This window comes from Perissodus microlepis, chromosome 4 (genome assembly GCF_051167445.1).
Source record: "Perissodus microlepis isolate ML-2025 ecotype Zambia chromosome 4, ASM5116744v1, whole genome shotgun sequence".
Lineage (NCBI taxonomy): Eukaryota > Metazoa > Chordata > Actinopteri > Cichliformes > Cichlidae > Perissodus > Perissodus microlepis.
Window position 1 is genome coordinate 5,294,730 of NC_140464.1, and position 20,700 is coordinate 5,315,429.

Sequence of the window (20,700 nt, forward strand, 5' to 3'; positions counted from 1 at the left end):
GTGCACACTCACGTCTCATTGTGCACCATTAAGCCAGTCAATTCACCTTGGGGAAACAAACACGGCACCTTTATGTAACTAGGAGGCTCAGAGCGAAGAGGAAGAGCAAGTTGAGGCTGGGGGTGGGAGGGGTGAGGCGAGGCTGACTCTTCTCTCTACAAGAGACTGCTGTTTGCATGTCAATCATCTCCAATGTGTAAGAAACCTGAGAGAACTCTTAATTCTGCAGGTTTGCACGACAAGTCATTGCGTGTTGATTGCCTGTCTGCTGGGTGGTAATGCATTCATAATTGCATCATGTTTGTTTGTACAGATTGTCTTCCGGTTGTTCTGCTCTAGTCTGGAATGCTGAATATTGGAGATAATTATCTGCAATATAAGCCTGCACTCCGGCCAGCTGAAACACTCTCGTCTCTTTTGTTGGAATCCTGTTGGATGTCAGGATTGGAGGAGCTCTATGGAAACTGATGTGTGGACAAGAGCCCACTGTTGGGGCCCAGACTGGAACCTCTGATAGTGTCTATCGCAAATCAATATGCTGCAGACGCTGCACACCACAGAGCAGACTCCACCACCTCCTTAAAGAGCTGTTTTAATGCACACTCAGTCACACACGTTGGCTGGTGGATTGGTGTTACGTTGACGCTTCCACCGGTGTCTGACAGAACATATGCTTGCTCTCGGGAAAAAAAATAGACATCTCTTCATGGATAACTGTGCATGAAATATTATCCCTTGGCAAATCCTTGTTATAAATTACATCTTGTGTTGTTTGTGGGATTTTTTTGACCTTCTCCTGGGATGACATATTCTCTGCTCTGTCTAACTGCAATCTGCTTTTGTCATACCTGCTCTTAAAGTGTGTAGGCTTTTCATTATCTTACGCTAGGTTTAACAGTCCATTTAGGATGTGTCACAGTAAGATGGAAAATGGTATCGCCTGGGTGCTGCCTTTCAAGAATGGAAATAAATAGCCTCATTTTCAGGTTAACCAGCATCCACAACCTCACAGAGCCACCCTGAAACTGAGACTTCAGTTTGTGTATGAATCAGATGAGTCTGGCAACTAAAAAGACCGGACAAATCTGCAAATTATTTCAAGGTCACCTGTTCCCTTCTTCCTTATTTTCTGCAATATGTGCAATGTTACCATGGTGGGGACTCATAGTAAACAAAGACAAAGGCACAAGTAATTTCCGTTACCCAAATGGTCAGGCTCAGGACCATTTGGGTCTGTCTGGTCAGACATGGTCATCAATAAGCACAGCAGCCACACCCACCTACTCTTCAAACTTTCTGTTTGCATGGTTCAGCCAATCAGGATGTTTTGAACAGCTGATAAATGTAAGGGTTGCAAAAAATATATATTTTGAAGTATGAGTCATGCAAAGTTACCCTTTGAGGTCAGTCATCATATATGATAACTCTAACCCTAATCCTACAACACACTTTGGGAAAGAAGCAATTATTCAAATCAACTTTATTTATAAAGCGCCAAATTACAACATTCACTTCAAGGCGAATATAAGGTAAAGACCCTACGAGAATACAGAGAACATCCCAACAACCAAGCACCTCCCTATGAACAAGCACTTGGCAAAAGTGGGAAGGAAAAGCTCCCTTTTAACAGGAAGAAACTTCTGGCAGAACCAGGCTTAGGGATGGGGGGCTATCTGCTGCCACTGACTGGGTGTGAGGGGGAGGAACACAGGACAAAGACAAACTGAGGAAGAGAGCCAGAGTTTAATATAGTAATGTTAAGATTAAAGATTGATGTGTAAACACATAGTGAGTGAAACACTCTATAACACTATATGTACTATATTTTTTAACAAAAAGGAAAGTTTCCAGCCTCATTTTAAAAGTAGAGAGTGTGTCTGTCTCCTGAATAAGCACCAAATATTGTAAATCCCCACTGCTAGCAAATGGTGCTTTGCTATATCAGTCTAAAGCAAATATATGCATAGTGCAACATAGTCAATGTATGCATGGTTATTTTGTTGGCTTCAGTCCTTTTTTGTGGTATAAAACTTGTATGCATCAAATTGTCGATAAAATCATCATAACTGTAGGGTCCATGAGTTGAAACAGAGATTCAGTGAGCCTGCATCTTGCTGTCATCTTAAATCGGTCATGTGATTTGGACATACCGGCACATCCATGGACTCCAGAGGGTTAGAGTCCAAGGATAGAAATATGAAGTTGGAAATGAGCATACAGCTACACATTAAAGTTGCAGAAATCATGATGACAGTTAGCAGAACTGGATGTATTCATGACCTATCTCAGCTCCATTGGAGCAGTTGAGCATGCTACTACCATGGATCTGTTAAAGCCAAATTAATATCTGTATGTTACAGACTAAGTGTCTTGGACGCTTGTGACGACAATGCTAAAATGCTAGCTAGCTTGGTTAGCTAACATTCAAAAACAGACACTTCCATATGTGTAAGAAACGTAAAAAAAATATATAACGCTATTTAATACTACAACTCTATCCTTCATCAAGAAGGTTCTGAGAATTAATTTGTGGGCCAGCTGGGACCCTTCTGTGGGTTCTTTAAGTACTCTAGCCTCCTCCCACAGTCAAAACACGTGCTTGTTAAGTTAATTGGTGCTTCTAAATTGGCCTTAGGTGTGAATGTGAGTACGAATGGTTGTCTCTTGTCTCTCTGTGTTAGCTCTGATGGACAGGTGAACTGTCCAGGATGTTTTCTGCCTCTTGTCCGGTGACAGCTGGGATAGGTTCCAGCCGGGAGACCCAGATTTCAATTAGCAGTTAAGAAAATGGATGGATAGCCTTCTTGAGAAGACCTTTGGTGCACAGCTGTTATTTGTGAGAGAACCTTGATTTTCATTTTGACAAAGTAGCAATAAATAAAGTTCAAAATGAATGAGCATTATGTTCACCGAGGCTCAAAAAAGGGCTAATTTTGAGGTCCCAGTGAATGTCAATAATGGGATTGAGATTAACAGTGAATTACCACTTCCAGTGACGTAAAATCTGTATTCGAATGCCTGCCAGGTTGCTGAATCCACCCACGGGCACCCACGTGTCTGATAATCTGATAAACATTAATTTTTACACAACAAACACAGTTTGTGTCACCATTAATCATGTCTGCATGTTACAGCGGGTACACAGCACACTGCACATATGTCACACCGGGATGCGGCGCCTCGATACAGTATGCAGGATGTGTCATAGGTTGCACGTGTCATCCTGTCTTCATTCTCTCTCCCTCCATCTCTCTCCCGCTTTCTCGAAACCTGCTTTCTAATCAATAACTCATCTCTCGATGTCGATTCCCCTCTACCCCCACAGGAAAACAAATGTCCTTCCACAGGACAAACAAAGAGAGGGGAGGATGGTGGTGGCGGGGGGTGAGGGGGGATGGCAGTGAAGTAAAGAGGTAAGTAGATAATTAAGAAAATACGGTAAACTGAGTGAAATGGCAAAAAAGCTTGTTGCAATGAAGAGGAGGGGAAAGGTGGAGAGGACATGGGAGGGAAAGATGGGGAGTAGAGTTACAGAGGGAGGTGGAGGGAGAAGGATTAAACGGGCAGCCATGGGATGGATGATTAGCCCCTGTCTCCAAGGTTACACTTTACAACTGTATCACTGCAGAGCGGGACAGTGGTGATGTGAAGGAAGAGCGAGTGTGGGGCAGTGGAAGGGTGACACGGACCGTTCATCACACCAGAATGAATTAAAGAAGACAGAGACACCTCTTTCTGGCTGTGACCTTCACATCCAGAACTAACTCCAGCCTTGACCTCCAGACGAAGCTCACCTCCCAGAGTAACCATGCAGACGACGCCAACGCAGCATAAGCACCAGAGCAGAAAGAGAGACAAATGGCAGTGAGGAGCAGAGTGACATCCGACGGGCCCCAGAAGGGAAGAAGCAGGAGGGAGAAATCACTTAGATTCCAGCCAACTGCAAGAATTGGCCTTTAAAAAGGGAAGGGGAGGCAAACCCCCCCAAAAAACCCAAAAACTTATTTGGTCCTTCCTCTTCCTTTTCTTCTCCGCCTCTTTCTCAAATCACTATTCCAATCCCCCCGTCACTTTTTTCCCCACTGCCTTCAATCACAACTATTTTAACATAAGTAAAGCTGAGAGAGAAATAGACCCTTGTGATTGAGTTGCATGCTTTTGCCTCAGTGTTTTGTCACATATAAATTGCCCTGGATTTCATGCAGTCTGTTCTAATCTTATACATACTGCTGCTCTACCCTTGAGTCATGTAGATACTCGTGTCGGTGAGGTGAAAATGAGAATTGTTAGGTGGTTTTGCATAATCTATTCAGCGCGGTCGTGGACTGCACTCTTGATAGCATGTATGCAAAAGGAGGTGGTGTTGTATCAGCATTTTGAAGTTCCACCACATGACTCCTCTGGAAAGAGCTAGCATTCGCCTTACTGATATCCTTCCACCATGCACTTAAACTAATCCACCCATGCAGAGGACGTGTCACTTTTTTTTTCATATGGTAATACAAGTTACATGATGTTCATGCAATTCAAACCTGTTTTATTTAACACTGATTGTGCACAGACTTCATGCAAAAGAGGACAGTGCTTGTTTGCATTTCCTCCCCCCCCCCCCTTTCATGCACACACCCACACAAAGGCTGGAGGAGTAATACATAATGTGTAACTGGATTACAATAATCTGATTACAGAATTTACTGAATTTTGGAGGGGGGGAAAGGAAGAGCTAAGATTACATGCTAGATTACAGCTTTGAAAAAAGAATAAATACGTCCTGGTTTACATGTCAAAGCTGCTTGAAAGAAAATGGAAAAGTGCATGTATTAGATTTGAACAATTGGAGTAATCTGAAACAAGTAAAACCATTTGCACATTGTTAAAAAAATTAAAGCCAGATTGCAGTACCTACATATAAAACACCTTGACGAACAAATTCACACAGTGCTGAATATTTTTAGTATTTCTGCACTGTTGCTTTGAGGTAAAGTTATAGTCTAAAAACATCTAAAGCAATCAGTGGCGAGGACAAACACTAATATATAAAATTTATTAGAGACGCTAAAATATTTGAGGGAGGCTTGGCAGTTATTACATTACATCTACCTAAATAACAGACTGTTGTCTTGGAACTGTGGAAATTTCTCTTTATTTTCATGTACGTCATAAGCCCACGTCAACAGTGCCAGAAGGGGGAGACTAAAGTTGTGCACTGCAGATATAAAGGCAAACAAAGTAAGAATGATACATTGGGCCTTGAATACTTCTAAAAAATAAATGAGGCATTTTAGGCCAATTTATTAGACTTGATTTTTCCACAAGGGAAACACCAAGTCAAGTTTTCACACTGGATGCTGTCTTGCATGTTAGAATGATACAATATTTAAAGGTTTTCCCTTCAAAGCTGTGTTAACGGATTTATTTTACTGACTCTAAGGAATGTTGGTCTTTTGATTTTGCTGGTCAGTGCACCACTTTGATTCCAAAAACTATTTGATGGCTTGTTGCGAAGTTTTTTTTATAAGGTTCTATGGTCCCAGTGATGGGTATGAATATGTTTTTTTTATCCCTTGGCAACACCATGAAGTGCACATCGTAGTTTAAGGTAAAATGTCTTAACCAAAAAGTGCCAGCATAACATTTCATTTTTGCAGCTATGCTATGCAGGCAGTCTTCAATGCACGTGCAGATTTAAGTTTAAATTTGGCGAACGCTAACCACAGCTGTGCACTTTGCCTGCACGTTGCTTGCTGCAAACCACTGAAAATAATGAGTGTCAGATCAGAGCGCAGGCAGGTGCTAGAACCTGTCCGAAAGCACCTTAACAGATCTGCTAGCTTGGCTCAAAATTATCATCTTTTTTTAAATATACATGTTGCTGTGCAAGCACAATTTTAGCACTGCAACTCGCAAGACCCAAGACCCATCAAGTCTTTGATCTATTAGCCATCTCCAGCAGAGAGTCATTGATTATGTTTCATTCCTGATTACATTATTGAACATGTTTTAAACCTGGACATTTAGAGAACTGTTCAATGCCCCAGCTAGAACACTGAACATTCTTTTTGAGGAAAGAGACATGTATGCATGTTATCTGTTTTCTCGGATTAATTGTGCTCAGATCTCGACAGATTTGCGGCAATATTTAGTGAAAAATATCTTTTCAGAACTTTCATCCATAGTTTTTCTCAAATGATTATCTGGTCCAGGACTGCAAAGCTGTTTTAGTCATAGGACTAGAGGCAGTATGCTTGTCTGTCACATACAATCACATCTTCACCCAGTTTAAAATCACTAATTAAACTAACATCGGTGTCGTGGGGCGATCGTGGCTCAAGGGTGTTTGTCTTGTAATCGGAAGGTTGCCGGTTCGAGCCCCGGCTCGGACAGTCTCGGTCGTTGTGTCCTTGGGCACGACACTTCACCTACCGCCTACTGGTGATGGCCAGAGGGGCCGTTGGCGCGATATGGCAGCCTCGCCTCTGTCAGTCTGCCCCAGGGCAGCTGTGGCTACAATTGTAGCTGCCTCCACCAGTGTGTGAATGTGAGAGTGAATGAATAGTGGCATTGTAAAGCGCTTTGAGGGGTCCCGAAAAGCGCTATATAAATGCAATCCATTATTATTATTCTTGGAACGCAGCTGGAGTATCTAGAGAGAACCCACGTAGGAGAGACATATGCAAACTCAGAGTACTTTGGAGTTTGGAGTTTGGACCTTCTTGCAGTGCTTCATCATTGCACCACTGTGCCACCCATGGATGGATGGATAGCACCAGACCTTGGTGCTTTTCTTGTCAACTGTCAGGCAGATAGCCACAAGAATTATGATATTAAAATTGTTTATGATAGACTTTATTTCACAAACATGACAGGAGAATCAGTATCACAGTAAAGCGGATTAAACCTAACACACCCCTACACCCATAATCTGCACCCATACACGCAAACGCACATATAAACACACACAAATATTGTAAGCCAATAATTGTAACCCTGAGTCAGTACTATTCAGAAGCTGACCTCTTGGCAATCCCCCAGCCAGCACGAGCTAAGTGTTCACCGCAGGCTAAACAACATCCCACAGAACAACACACGCAGACATGCACCCACGTGAACACAAAGACACACAGGCATACGAGCAGACGTAGGGCGCAGGCGTAGGTCAGCAGCTCGGGTCACAATACACACCCTGCAGCCAGCCGGTCCACAGCCTCAGTGTCAAATCAGGTTTAACACAGTGACACAATCTCTTGGAAACACACTGCTGCAGCACACTGAGGGAAAAAAAATGATGCTGACTGAAGGAAAATAACAGCGACATGGAAGAACACACACATTAAGAATTCACATGAATTCATTCACACATATGCGAGGCAAAATAACCTGCGGAAACAACATTTGTTACTCTAATGATGTGGCACACATGGTCTTCCACTTTTTTTTTTCTGTCTCACTGATTTTCGTTAATAGACCTACAGTCATAAATAAGCAACACGATCTCACATTGCAATTTGTGAAAAAACGTTATTTTTATTTCATAAATTTCTCAGTATGGCACATGAACAGAGATCGAATGTTCTGAAAAAGATTTGGCACGGAACCTTGAAGCAGAACAAATCCACCGTTCTCCACACACACCATCTCTCTCTCACACACACACGCACGCGCACACACCCCTGTGACATGTTCCTTCAGTGTTAATATGCACATCTGTGGTTATAACAGGTTAAAACACAGTCTTAAAAACAATCACAAGAACAACCATAGTCAATATTGCAGAAGAAAAGCTGAAGAGAAACAAAGAAGCAGATGGAGGCCATGTTTAATTGAACAGAGGGAAGGAAATATCAGAAGCCTTGGTTTGTTGTGGGTTTGTTTTCCATTTTCCTGAGAGGATCGGAGTGGTGCAGGGGGCAAACCTGGAGCACGACTGCACGTGTACTTGTTTATGTATGGGAGGATTAAGGGGTTAATGCAGAATCACAACATCTAGCTGCAGGGGGGGTGGAAAATGGCAGTAGGAGAAGGTGGGTGGGGTGAAACACCAAATATGAGGTAGATAGAGAAGAGCGGAGGAGGAGAACAGAAGGGTTAAGGGGATGAGAAGCATGAGGGGAAGAAAGGGGGGATAATGTAAGATGTACTCCTGTGAGCAAGCAAGCATACGAGTGTGTGCGTGTGACTCAGAGGGAGAGAGAGGGGGGAGAGGCTGTGACTGAGGCTTTAGCTACATTTCTTAAGGAGAGGGTGAGAAAAGGCAGAGAAGCAGGAGAAGTCAGCCATGCTCCTCCTCTGCCTCCCTTGGGTCGGGGACAGAAAGGAGTCATTTCCCCTCTGGCGCTGGGTGACATATAAGCACCACAGCGGCCCTTCCTCCTTCATGTCTTTATCTCTGCCGCACACAATTACACAAACACGGATACCATGCGCACTCGAGTGCACACAAGCACGCACGCAGCCCACTCGGACGTATGCATAAATATGCATACTTATGCCACTCATGCGGCTATTACACAAGCGCACACTGAGCTGGAGCCTTACACTGGTGCACACGCATGCAAACACACTCGCACATGTAGAGTAAAAAAACTGTACAGATATGGAGTGACAGGATGTCTCTCATTGTCAGCTTTCATTCCTCCTGTCATCCTCGTCCCTTTGCAGTCTATCTCTCCTTTCGCTTTCTCTATTTCTGTCTACTCTGTCCTCCCTCGTCACTCTGTTTCCTTTGGGCTCAGAGGGTGGGGAAGCCAGAGGCGACAGAAGCTGTTGCGTGGTAAGCAGGCTCTAGCGAATGTGGCACTGGCATGACGGGATGCACAGAAAACGCCGCAGCTTGAGCACAATCGAGGCCACTGCGGTGCCCGTCGAACGTCGCTCGTAGCCGTTCTCGAGCATCAGGGTTAAAAATATAACTTGAAAGGTTGGTGTCACATAGACTGCGAGCAGAAATGAGAGCAGACATGAAATGAGGGTACTAAGGGCCAGACTGGATAAATAAATCAGCACCAATGAGAGAAGCAGCATGCCTCACTGGCTGACATGAGGGGGTGGAGACAAAAAAGGGTAAAGAAAAATCAATATCTCCAGTAAAAGTTTATTTCATATTGATGACTGTTTACAACCGCTTCAGCTTTTTCTAAACTTGAGAGGATGAACCAGGTCTGATTCAAAGCTCAGCCGGGGAAGCCTTAACTGGGTCAGTGCTGATTTCTACTCTAGTTTCACCTCTCCGAGACCAGACACCGTCTGACTTGACACTGAGTTGACATCCAGTGAGGGTTTGACCTCATGTCCTCTGGGGGCTCTGTTGCCTCAGTAGACAGATAAGCGGTTAGACAACTCCATTATCAAACCACCAGCCTACATACATATGGCTGTCGCTATCTCCTCCCTGCCCCCCATAAGGTGCTCCAACCAGACCTGAATTTACACTTCAAAGCGTTGAAATGTACTCCGTGGCCCCTGCCCAGCTTCAAACAAACATCACACACACACACACCAGAGTGCGAATATGATGCCGAGCCAAGGCTCCCAGAAACAGTAAATCTGGAAGCTAGACTGCTGTGGATAGCAGGGAATATGCGTTTGGAAACTTAACTGTAAGCATATACGGTGAGAGGAGCACAGCTGCTAGGTCAGCACATCCTTTAATAGTTACGAGCTTGTTCAGGCCACAACACAAGTCCCCGAGTCGGCGCTCATCACAAAACAGGAGGGGAGTTTCACAGCGCTCGAGGGCATGAAGTCTCTCCAGAAGTTTCCAAATCCCAACACGAGCCGCAACATCCCAGATTGTTCTCAAAACACAAATCTGCATTTGAAAGTGCAATATGGTCGCTGTCAGATGAAAACCTTCCACAGCCCCAAATGTCAGCTTTTCAGGATCTAAGAAAGAACGGGCCTCTTTTGTGGAGTTCTGAAAAGGTTTCACTTCCAAAACGGCCTGTAGCGTCTAAGAACAAATACTAAAATATAATCACTCCACTGATGTTCAAAACTGCAGTTGGAAGGTTTTCACACAACAACACTGATATTCTCCTTTATGAAGCATTCATGAGAAGCTCTGTGTTAAGCAGTGCTCCAGCTTTATGATTCCCATTAATCGGTACTTTACAATTACATGGGCTGTGAGTGTGTCCCATTTTGCTATTCACAGCAACTCTGTGGATTTTTCTCAGTTTTCCTCTGAGCTGCAGCTCAGCGGCCCTCTGACCCACAGCTGAGTGACACAGAGGAGATAGTCATCCGGGATGAAACACCACTCATCACTCTCACGTCACAGCCCACACACTCTGACAGCCCTCTCTGACTCCACACAGCTCAAAGCTCACAAGACGGCCAAAATGGACATCTTGCGCCCGGCGCCATTGTTTCCAAGGCAACAAGGAAATAAGCCATGCGCTAATGTCCCAGTCGCTCTCAAATTAAGGACACCTTCACAGGATGTAAAACACACACGTGTGGACTGAAGCATGATGGCAGCAGTTCAGAGGTTTGCATTAACCTTCGCTGCACTCAGCTGCAAATTGTTTTAGAAAGCTGCACCTCAATCAATAAATCACTCCTTCAGTCAGTGTCAAGAGGGCACGCGTGCCCTGGTGTGTGTGTGTGTGTGCACGTGGTTCTTAAATGTATAAGTACCCAAGTGCACGGTCAGGTTTGAAAAGTGGCTGCAGAGCAGGGTTTTCACAGTGATGACACAGAAAAAATGTCTTTGCACATCTCATCTCAAGCTCTGGCAGGAAAAAGAGCATCGCAGTGACAAAAAAAGTTCCTCAGTTCTCTCATAATGTGACTGAACACAGTGACCCGGGCATCTGAAAACTGGTGCCATCAAATCGGCCTTAGACCAGTGTGACGACGATAAAGCCAGCATAGCGAGACAGGGCTGCTGCTGTTGGGATGGTGGAGTGGAACGGTGTGGGGGGGCTGGCTCGGTGACACAGTGGCACACAAAACACTGCTGCACTTATTAGAATCGCAGCACTCATCATGTGAGGAGACAAGCTGCAACATTTGGCTCCCGTGGACTGTCTTGATGGCCGTGTGAAAAATAATAGCTATAACGATGCATATAAATTACAACCCGTTTGATGCTTCTGGCCTCTGCAATGTGGAGAAAATTAGCACTGGTGACTGCACATGCATCATTGACACCCTGTGTATCAATAATGCATTGAGTTCGGCTGTCACTTCTCTGCTATTTTTAAAGGGGGGGGTGATAAAAAGAAATGAGGCAGCGTGGTGCTCACACGGGGCTTGTAGTGCTGAGGTTAACATGTGTGCGGGGCTGCCCTCGGGGACAGGCCCTGTTTTCAAACAGTGCTGGTCGCAACAAGCGGCAGATTGAACCAGTGTCCTCCCATCTGCAACTACGCAAACCTCACCCACCGCAAGCGAGCTGCCCAAAAATCACTTCATGTGCAGCATTACTGTTATGACTAGTCACATCACCGTCAAGGTGATTAACCACAAAACAGCCACTGAAAATGCACATTAAAAATCACTTAAGCTTCGCCAACAGGCGTTTCCCTGAGCCAGGGCGAAACAATAAAAATAAATGGCACAATCCAAAACGCTAACCTTCATTAGCTGGCTAAAAGTGTGAGGTAAACATAAATTGCTGCTCATCTTGACCCTTGACCCCGAACTTGACAGGGAGCTAAAAAGACGATGAGGATTTGGTGAAAGAGGAGGTCGCCTCGATCAAGAGGACGTTTCATCACTCCTAGTATGGAGAGAAAGAGAGACAGAGAAGGGGGGGGGGGACTGCTTACGCAAAAAATAAATAAATAAAAAAATGTATTTTTACTTTAAGTGTCAGTGAGAGGATCACAAAAGTTGCCTGAAGCAGAGGGAGACAGACAGAGCTGGTTTAAACTGGGGATTTAAAATGGAGGTCTGACCGCCCCTCCTCCCTCTTCCCCTCTTTACACAACCGAGCTAGCAAAAGCCCACCTGAGCACGCACGCACCTGTGCAGGAGCGCACACACCGAGCAGCGCTGCATCAACAATGGTGTAACATCTCTTGCCATAAACAGCGTACCGCTTCAAATGTCCTGATTTCCTTGCCTTATACAACAGTACAACGGGCATTTTATAATCCAGAGCTGCACATGCACTAAACGCACTCAAGCTTGGACTCACACGCGCACATATTCTGGTGATTTTCACCTATTTCCCCGAATGGGTGAATGAGCGGGTCCCTTCCTGCACAGTAAACACAGCATTTCCATTAGATTGTTGGGAGTGTGTTCAGTGCTCTGTGACTCAGACACTGCAGCACTGTGACTGTGTGTCTCCAGCTCAACCGCTGCTCTCTCTCTAACACTGAGCCTCAATAACATGGCCTCTGGTTTGTGCCACTTCACAGGAGCTATAGGGGCTACGCAGCGCTTTCCAAAGTGGCGAGCTACCACAGGCGATAGGCAGGGCACGCAGTATTTGAAGAATTAGGGGGAAATAGCTTTTGTAACAGTCCTTGCTTTCAGCCACAAACCTGGCGCACGCGCACACACACCACACTCTTACCCACCAGCATGCCCACATGATAATTTCACTGTTATTTGCACACACAGAGGCAGATGAATATGTAAATAACTTGTGAGCAGAATATGGATCCCTTGTGCTTGGGAAGGAATATGTTAATGAGAGATGCAGGGTATGAGTGTTAATCACAAGTGCTGGGTGCATAAATGTGTGGTGGCCTATGCAAATTAAACACATAGGGGAGAGTGGCATGTAAATCGTATGATTCACTAAGAGAAAGTCAGCGGCGTGAGAAGTATAGTTGCTGGTGTAAACAAATCAAACACATTAACGAGGAACATTACCGGGGTGAATTACTTGGCATGGAAAAAAAGAAGAGGAGTTCTATACCCTCTGCTCTCGTCTGTTTAGCATTCGAAACCCAAATCAAGACGCTGTGATAAGGGCTGTCGCAGCAGCAACAGTTGCCAGGGAAACCTGATGGCAAGATGCTGAGGGTTGGAGGGTGGAGGGAGTTTTATGTGAGGACATGGGCACAATGCTCAGGTTGATTTGCTACCACTGAAGGAACACTGGCCGGCTCGTCGAGATATGGCACCTCAAAAGGAACGAGACGGACAGGAGAGGGAGAGGGCGACCGGCTGCCTTACGAGGAGCCGATGCTGACGGCGTTTGGCGCATTAGTCTGAGGGTGTAGTCATGGCAACGAGGTGTTGACATAGCGCAATCGCACTCTGAGCACTGTGATGGTGATGACATTCACGAAAAGTACAGAGCGAGTGTGATTGAGCTTGTAAACCGGAGCAGGGCCTTTCCTGTCCCCCTGTGCAGAAAATAAAAGGACCCAGTGCTGACCATTTCACATTCGCTATGTCTCATCTCAAGAAGAGCCAAAGGGACACAAACAGTGATACTACAATTAAAGTTGATTGTAACATAAAGGAGAAAAAAATATATATAGCCACCAAATTTCACAGACTTCCACTGCCATTTTATGTGCCAGTTTTTTTTTTAATTTTAAAAGTGACCTCTGCTAACAGAACATCTCTCATAATTATAACCAGTGTAATTAGCTAATTATAATAACAATAACAATATTACAATAAAGATAACACTTGATTTAAAAATAAAACAAAAAAAAAAATCAAACTAGATAAAAACCCAAAATGAAAAACACTTATCATAATAGTTTTGTTTCCTTTTTTTTTTTTTAAAAGAGATCTATAAGGTTGTATTTTTTTTTCATTTAATTGTACTTTTTCTTTAGAAAAAAATTCCCCCCATCTCTGTTTCCTGTACTGCACGTCACTTCCTTCCTCTTCACTGAACGAGCATCGCTTACCTTTAGAAATGCTTGGCAATGCCTGTCGTCCATTTAGTAGTTCCCTGCTGCCATGAAATCCACTCACACACGATAACACTGAGATACAGTTGCGAGATAATCCTCTGCAAAGATGCAGTCTTCGTCAAAGGTTCGTGTCCTGTCTTTAACGCGTGACAAACATGAGGGTTCCTGACTGCTTGAGACAGTTGGAGGAGTTGGTGAGAACTGGACTGAGGAAGCCATTTAGAGGGGGCCAAGTTATTTCCTGCTGATGCATGTGGAGTAGTGGCACGCCGTCCCGCCGCTGTTCATTAGCCGAAGTCCAACAGGATCAGTCATAAACAACTTCAGCGTCATATACAAATGAAAAAAAAAGTACTTTTCAGTTATTTGTAGGCACAAGTAGTAATAATAATAGTCGCATGAATGCTAATAATGATAACATAATCTCTTGGATAAATCTCAAATGATAGGCTGAAATCAAATCTGGAGACGTCTGTAGAGCATGCTAAATCAGCATGTGCAACATTTTGTGTCATTTCATGTGCTAATCATTAAACGTTCATTATGACAAATAAAGCTAAACTTTGTTATCATTATTACCGTTCCGATTATTATTATTAACACTCCCGCTAGGCTGTAGCTGTACCAAACGATGGAGAGCCGTTGTCGTATTTCGTATTTTCGCAGTAGAGCATAAACACGTCCCTTCTCCGGTGACCCTGTTTATGTGAATGCGACAGGAGAGGGGAAAACACGCTCTGTGGCTACAAAAAAGTCAAGACCAAAATAAATTCACTCAAACACTTTGTCTGTTTTGCTTTTTTTGTTGTTTTTTTTCCCCCACTCTCCCACGTGTCCTTATGCGGCACAGTCAGAGTGGCCATTTTGTTCCAAGTTGAGGGAAGTAGTAAGGGGGAGGGGGGGGAGGGCAGTGGGGTGGGGGGCACTAAAACAACTGTGTGTGTTTTTCTTTTTAATATATTCTTCAGACGTCGTAGTTTCTAGTCAGAAGCTTGATAAAGATTCTTTATAATTTACTTCTTTGAATGAAAATATATTTACGGTATATATAATATGTACTTTAGTCCTTTTTTTTAATACATCGCTCTTTGTCCTTCATGCCACGGTGTTTCTCTTCTCCCATGATAGCCCACTCTGTTGCTTTCCTCCCTCAAAGAAGACAGTAGCCAGTAAAGTGTGAAAGGGAAAAAAGTGAGAAAGTGAGAGAGAAGTGAAACCACTCGGAAAAAACAATTGCTGTTGTTTTCTCTCCCTGCAAAGTACTAGTCTGATACGTGTGTTCTGAACAGTATCGCTGCTCTGCTCTGTATTTTAGTGCTTCCTGGAAACCTGGGACAGCACTGCTCACCCAAATCATTGTTTGTTATTCGGAGTCTCTGCCAAACACTAATCTGAAAACATGTTCAGTAGCCAATATTATGTCTCCCTCTAAATATATACACTGAGTGTGTCTGGAAATATACGAAGCTATCTGTAAAAAACATACAGGCTGTTGTTCATAGCTGTCCACTGGGTGAAAAGAGTTGGCTTGATCTTGGACTTTGGCAAAGACTATAGCGGGTTGCGCACATGATTGTGATTTTTGTGGTGATCGTTCCATGTGTTGGTGTCTGACTTAGTGTAAAATTATGTTCAGATGCTATTCGTGGGACAGATCAGATGCAGTACTGTCTCCTTCAGTCTTCCTATCTGCTTCTACCTGCCAAGATTGACAATACAAAGCAGCAACTACGAGAAATTTCATCTTTTTTTTCTGAAACCCGTCCACGAGGACGGTATAGGCTACAGTCAGTTCAAATATTCGCGTACTTTCTATATCACTGTCACTATCCAGCATCCCTTTCCTCTTACCTCATACTTCTACCCTCACTTTCACTCAGATTTGAGTCTCTTGCACATTTTCCTTGGAGCCACTCTTAAAAAGTAGTGGCTCGTTCTGGCCTTTCCCCATCAGGCCTTTCAGAGAACTGTGGAGACCCAGTTGAGGAAGGGGCACTGGGGAGGGCAGAGTGCCACCTGTCGGTGTTCCCCCACCAGTGGAGGTTGGAATCTGGGAACAGGATATGTTCTGTGACTGAGAGCATGGTGAGGGGTTGTTATTGTTGTTGAGGCCCACAGATCCTGTGCCCAGGCCCAGGCCCATCATGTTGTTGTTGAAGTGATGAGTTTTGTAGTAGTGGTTGAGGTGCTCCGATCGAGCCAGGTTGGGCAGGTTGACTATCTCTGGGTGGTGCAGCCTGAGGCTCTGGGTACCTCCAATTCCACTGCTTCCGCTCTGTGTCACGGTGGCTCCGCCTGAGATGCCGCTGCCCCGACCACTGGCCCCAGCGCCGAGCTCATCCTCCACATTGATGATCTCGATGGCACGTGCAGGGCCGTGATGTTTATGCAGCTGGTGCTGCTTCCTAAGCTTGTAGAACACCACCAGCATCACGGCTGCCATGAAGGTTATGGCTACGAAGCAGCCAATGATGATCTTGGTGGTCTTCATCACATCATCCATTAAGGTAGCGTCTGTGATGGGCTCAGTGAAGGTGGGTCGAGTGGCGCGGGGAGAGGAGGAGGACCAGCTGATAGGCAGAGAGGAGTCTGTGGTAGCAACACCGTCTGGCCACAAATCAGAGGGAGTGGGGCCAGGTGGAACACGGATGAAGGTCTCATTGATGGCAACCAACGCATAATCATTACCTCCTACAGTATCCACAGTTTCCACAGTAACTGTTGTAAAATAGGTGTAATTGACACTAACATCAGCAGCAGTAACGTTGAGGACAGCGGTTGCAGTGGTATTGCCAGCAGCATTAGTCACCATGCAGGTGTACTGGCCCGTGTCTCGCAGGGTTACATTGGTGAAGTTGAGCGTGCCATCGTGCAGGACCGATATCCGCACGCGGTAGGACCCGTGGGTCATGAGAGTGCCATTAGGGGTGATCCAGTTGACGGATGTTGTGGATGTGCTCGTTCGACACTTCAGCTCGGCAGCCATACCCTCGGTGACATTGAGGTCTGTAGGTGGCTCCACAATGACGGGCGCATAGCAGGTGAAGTGGCTTTGGTCAAGCTCTCCAATGTATTTGCCTTTTAAGAATGGTGGAGCATGGCAACGAGCGCAGCAGGTGGTGTTGCTCGGCACCGTCTCTTTTAACCACCAACTAAGCCAAAGCACATCGCAGTTGCACACCCAGGGGTTATGGTTAAGGTGTACCCTCTCTAGCTGGTGAAGGGGTGTGAAGAGATCGTGGGGCAAGGAGTGGAGGGAATTATGGGATAAGTTGAGCTCTTCCAGGTTTTTCAGGTCATCAAAGGCATTGCGCTCAATGACGGAAACCTGTGAGTGCATTAGCCACAGCTTGCGAAGAGAGACCAAGCCTTGGAAGGAGCCGGGACGGATGATCTCCAGCCTATTTCCTGACAGCTCCAGCTCTTCCAAGCGCACAAGAGCTGTTAGTTTGGGAATGTCTTTCAGCCCACACATGCCCAAGTTTAGGTACCGCAGATTGATGAGGCCAACAAAAGCTGCGTCTGAGATGAAATCCAACTTCTTGAGCTCACCCAGGTCCAGGCGACGTAGCGAGGGCACACGGTGGAAGGCATAGCCTGGCAGAGTCTCGATGGGGTTGTTGCGCAGCCACAGCTCCCGCAGCTTGCTGAGGTACTCAAAGGCATGTGATGGCACCAGCGTGAGGCGGTTGTCAAAAAGCTCCAGCGTGTTGAGGTTGGGCAGGCCATTGAATGCTCCAACTTCAATCTGACGTATCTGATTCTTGGACAGCTGGAGGATTTCAAGGTGCCTCAAGTGCTTGAATGTGTCCGACTTGATAACCTGGAAGGACAAGTAACGATAAAGTTACTGCAAAACATGTAGAGTTATTAATGGAGCTTACTGAAAGAAAGGTATCTGAACAAAATGAAAAGGAAGCTGTGTTTTACAGCAGCTATTTAAAACAAACTCGATTACACCTCTCATAATAACAAACCAAATACACTTTTAAAATGTTAATTTGGCTGTCATGCATTAGTTCTCAATAAGAATGAAGATCAATAACAGCTTCCCTAAATGTTTAATTTGCTTTTTTATTTATTAAAGAATACCAAATGATATAAAACCTTTAGCAGACATGCAGCACTAATACTGACATTGTTTATTGTTTATTGTTTGTTTTTTTCCTTTTAGGGACAATGCACATTAATCAAGATTACTGTAATGTGTCAGTGTTTTCATTTTACAATTATTAAATTAATCTTTTAAAATATTTTAACTTATACAGAGAAGATTTTAAATGATTGTCAAACAATACCAAACAGCCATTTAACCAAATAATATCTCATTATATTACACATGACAATGGCAGAAAGGACACAGTGAGACAAAATAGAAAAAAACAAAACCAAAACTAAACGCAAACACGCAGCAACTAAGTGTGATAGCAGCTCTGGTTTCTTCTCATGTGGTTATTTTAAGGTCTAAGATTACTTGCAGACTGTTATGCTCATTCCCACCTGCACATTTTTATCCTTGGATTTTGTCAGAATGCACTGATAGTTAAAAGTTAAAAGCTCATTTTAGCGCTCTCCCTTTAAGCTAAATCTCTTCTGATTTGCTTGTTCTCAAAAACAGGTGGGCTGGACCTCTGTTCCCATGGTCAGAGGGATGAGTCTGAGATGGCTGTATTACACATGTGAAGTGACTGGTTTATATAGTTGCAGAATACATTTAAAGTTGGATGTCTAGGCTTGTTCCTGCAATTATGATACACAGAGAATCAGGTGAGCAGTGAATAAACCTCTCTCCCTGAGCCTACAGGTAGAATCAGAGAAGGTGGAGGGGTTAAAAGAGCCAGCAGCAATGCAGGGGAGCAATGGCACTGGCAAGTCAGAGGGAGAGATGCAGAATTTTTCAGATTAAATAGACAGATAAATTCCCGTGACAGATTGGTGATCTGTCCCCCATTGTAGCTTGAATAGTCTCTGGTCACCCCACGATCCTGAATTGGATTAGCTGAAAAGGATGGATGGATGGATGGCAAGACTGGAACAATGTGTTTGATTTCACATGAGGAAAGTAAGTGGTTGATGGTATGTATGTATCCATCAGTGATATCCACTCTCAGTGACATCATGCAGAGCCTAGAGTAGAAAAAACTGCCTGAGCCTGAACATTCAGAGCAGCTTGAATCCTGAGCTTTGGGCTCACAGGAATTACTTATTACTTAGTACTTATTTTGACCTCATTACTTGAAATTTTTCTCCGTATAACATGAGGATCCACCAACAGTATGTAACAGTATATATTTTCCAGACAACAATAAAAAGCGTAATCGGCCCCTTTGCTGGATGTTCCAAAAATGGAGAAAATCCTATTGCGACGGCTGAGTGGCCAAAGAATATTTTCTTCCCTGAAAGACAAATGTCTTCTTTAATTCTGCATTCTGTTATTCTTATGTGTTAATCTGTTTCCAACATGTAATTAAATTATGTTAATCTGTTCTTAGCAAATAATCTTTGGAATTTGGAGATGGTCTAGTTTTTGTAATGTTACAAATCAGTGCGAAAAACAAACACACAAAGCAAAGCAAAACAAAAACAAAAAACATTGCTAATGAATGACTTACAGGCTAAATGTATGTTTAAGTAAAGAAGCCATACATTTAAATAAAAATGTATTTTTCTCCTAATACTGATAACTGCTGACCCTCAGTGATTCCTGCTGCTGTCTGCATTTGAGACTGACTCCCTCTGACTATGGAGATAAACATGATCAAATTAAGGGTTTCCCTGGCCTCCACGTTAGACTTTCTCTTAAAACAATATGCATTTGAGTAATGGAGTTACACTGAGTGCTCTGATTTACAATCAGAGGTTGTAAATAGCAGGGATACAATAAAGCTTAAGTCAACAACTTTGGCTAACACCCACTGAGAATACAAATCTTTAGGACAATTCTGGACTGAAAAGATGGTGGATGTCCCACCCACGTCCTCAAAAACTCAATCAACAGCCAAAACCAACGAACATATGAGCCAAATGTGTTCACATACTAGAGGTTCCTGATAGGGTAAGCTGTGAGGCTGCACCTGCTGTCTTTGTAAAGGTATCATTGTGACGCCATAATTCAGTAGACTCACCCAAAGTATGTGACAATGAGTGAATCTGCACAAGAGGTAGTTTATTGAAACTAAAGCAACAAACATCAAATGCCCAGCGAACCAGCTTTTAAAGCCTGAAATGCCCAGGTGAGCTGCATTACCTGACGACCCTCCCATGTCAGACTATTGTCAGTAAAAGGAGACAAGGACTTCCATGGAGATAGTTGGAGGTATGTCACATTGCATGGAGGCAATATAAGCTTTTAAAGCTTTATCCTGGGCAAAAATATCAGACTTTTTAAGCTTCAAAAGATCTGATTTAACTAGTGACTCTATATTAGCCAAGAAATTTCTCTCCCTATTCACCAACAATTTAAGGAAGATACTGAGGCGTTCCAAAACCAGCTGAGAGACATAATCTCCCCAGCTTGCCATGGGTTTCCCCCAGGATCTTCTCCCACTAGGAAATGCCCCCAAACCCTCAACTAGGAAGCATCCAGGAGCGTCCTTTTAAATTGGCTGGAGAGAGGAAGGTCTGGTCATGTCTGCTTAGACTGCTGCCCGCAGGACCCAGACCTGGTTAAGCTGTAGAAAAGATGGATTGATGGAACGGTGGATGGATGGATTCTCCACATGTAGTTTCACAATTGCTCTGTTTCCCATTCATTTAGAAAATAATTGCCAATTGGACGGCTATGGAATTGCAAGACTTGCTTCTAAAAGGACTGTTTTTGCCATTTAAGTTGGGGTCAAATACACCCAGTGACCAAAATAAAGTT

General features: G+C 44.1%; 1 protein-coding gene across 3 annotated transcripts in view; it reads right to left on the minus strand.

Moving 5' to 3' along the window:
- Positions 1 to 7,498: 7,498 nt before the first annotated feature.
- lrrc4ba (leucine rich repeat containing 4Ba) overlaps positions 7,499 to 20,700 on the minus strand; it is a 51,259-nt gene continuing 38,057 nt past the window's right edge. For all 3 annotated transcript variants that reach the window (XM_084925214.1, XM_084925212.1, XM_084925213.1), the window contains exon 3: positions 7,499 to 17,658. In XM_084925214.1, the coding sequence (XP_084781340.1) occupies positions 15,712 to 17,658 (1,947 nt within the window). In that variant the 3' untranslated portion in view covers positions 7,499 to 15,711. The remainder of the gene's footprint in view (positions 17,659 to 20,700) is intronic.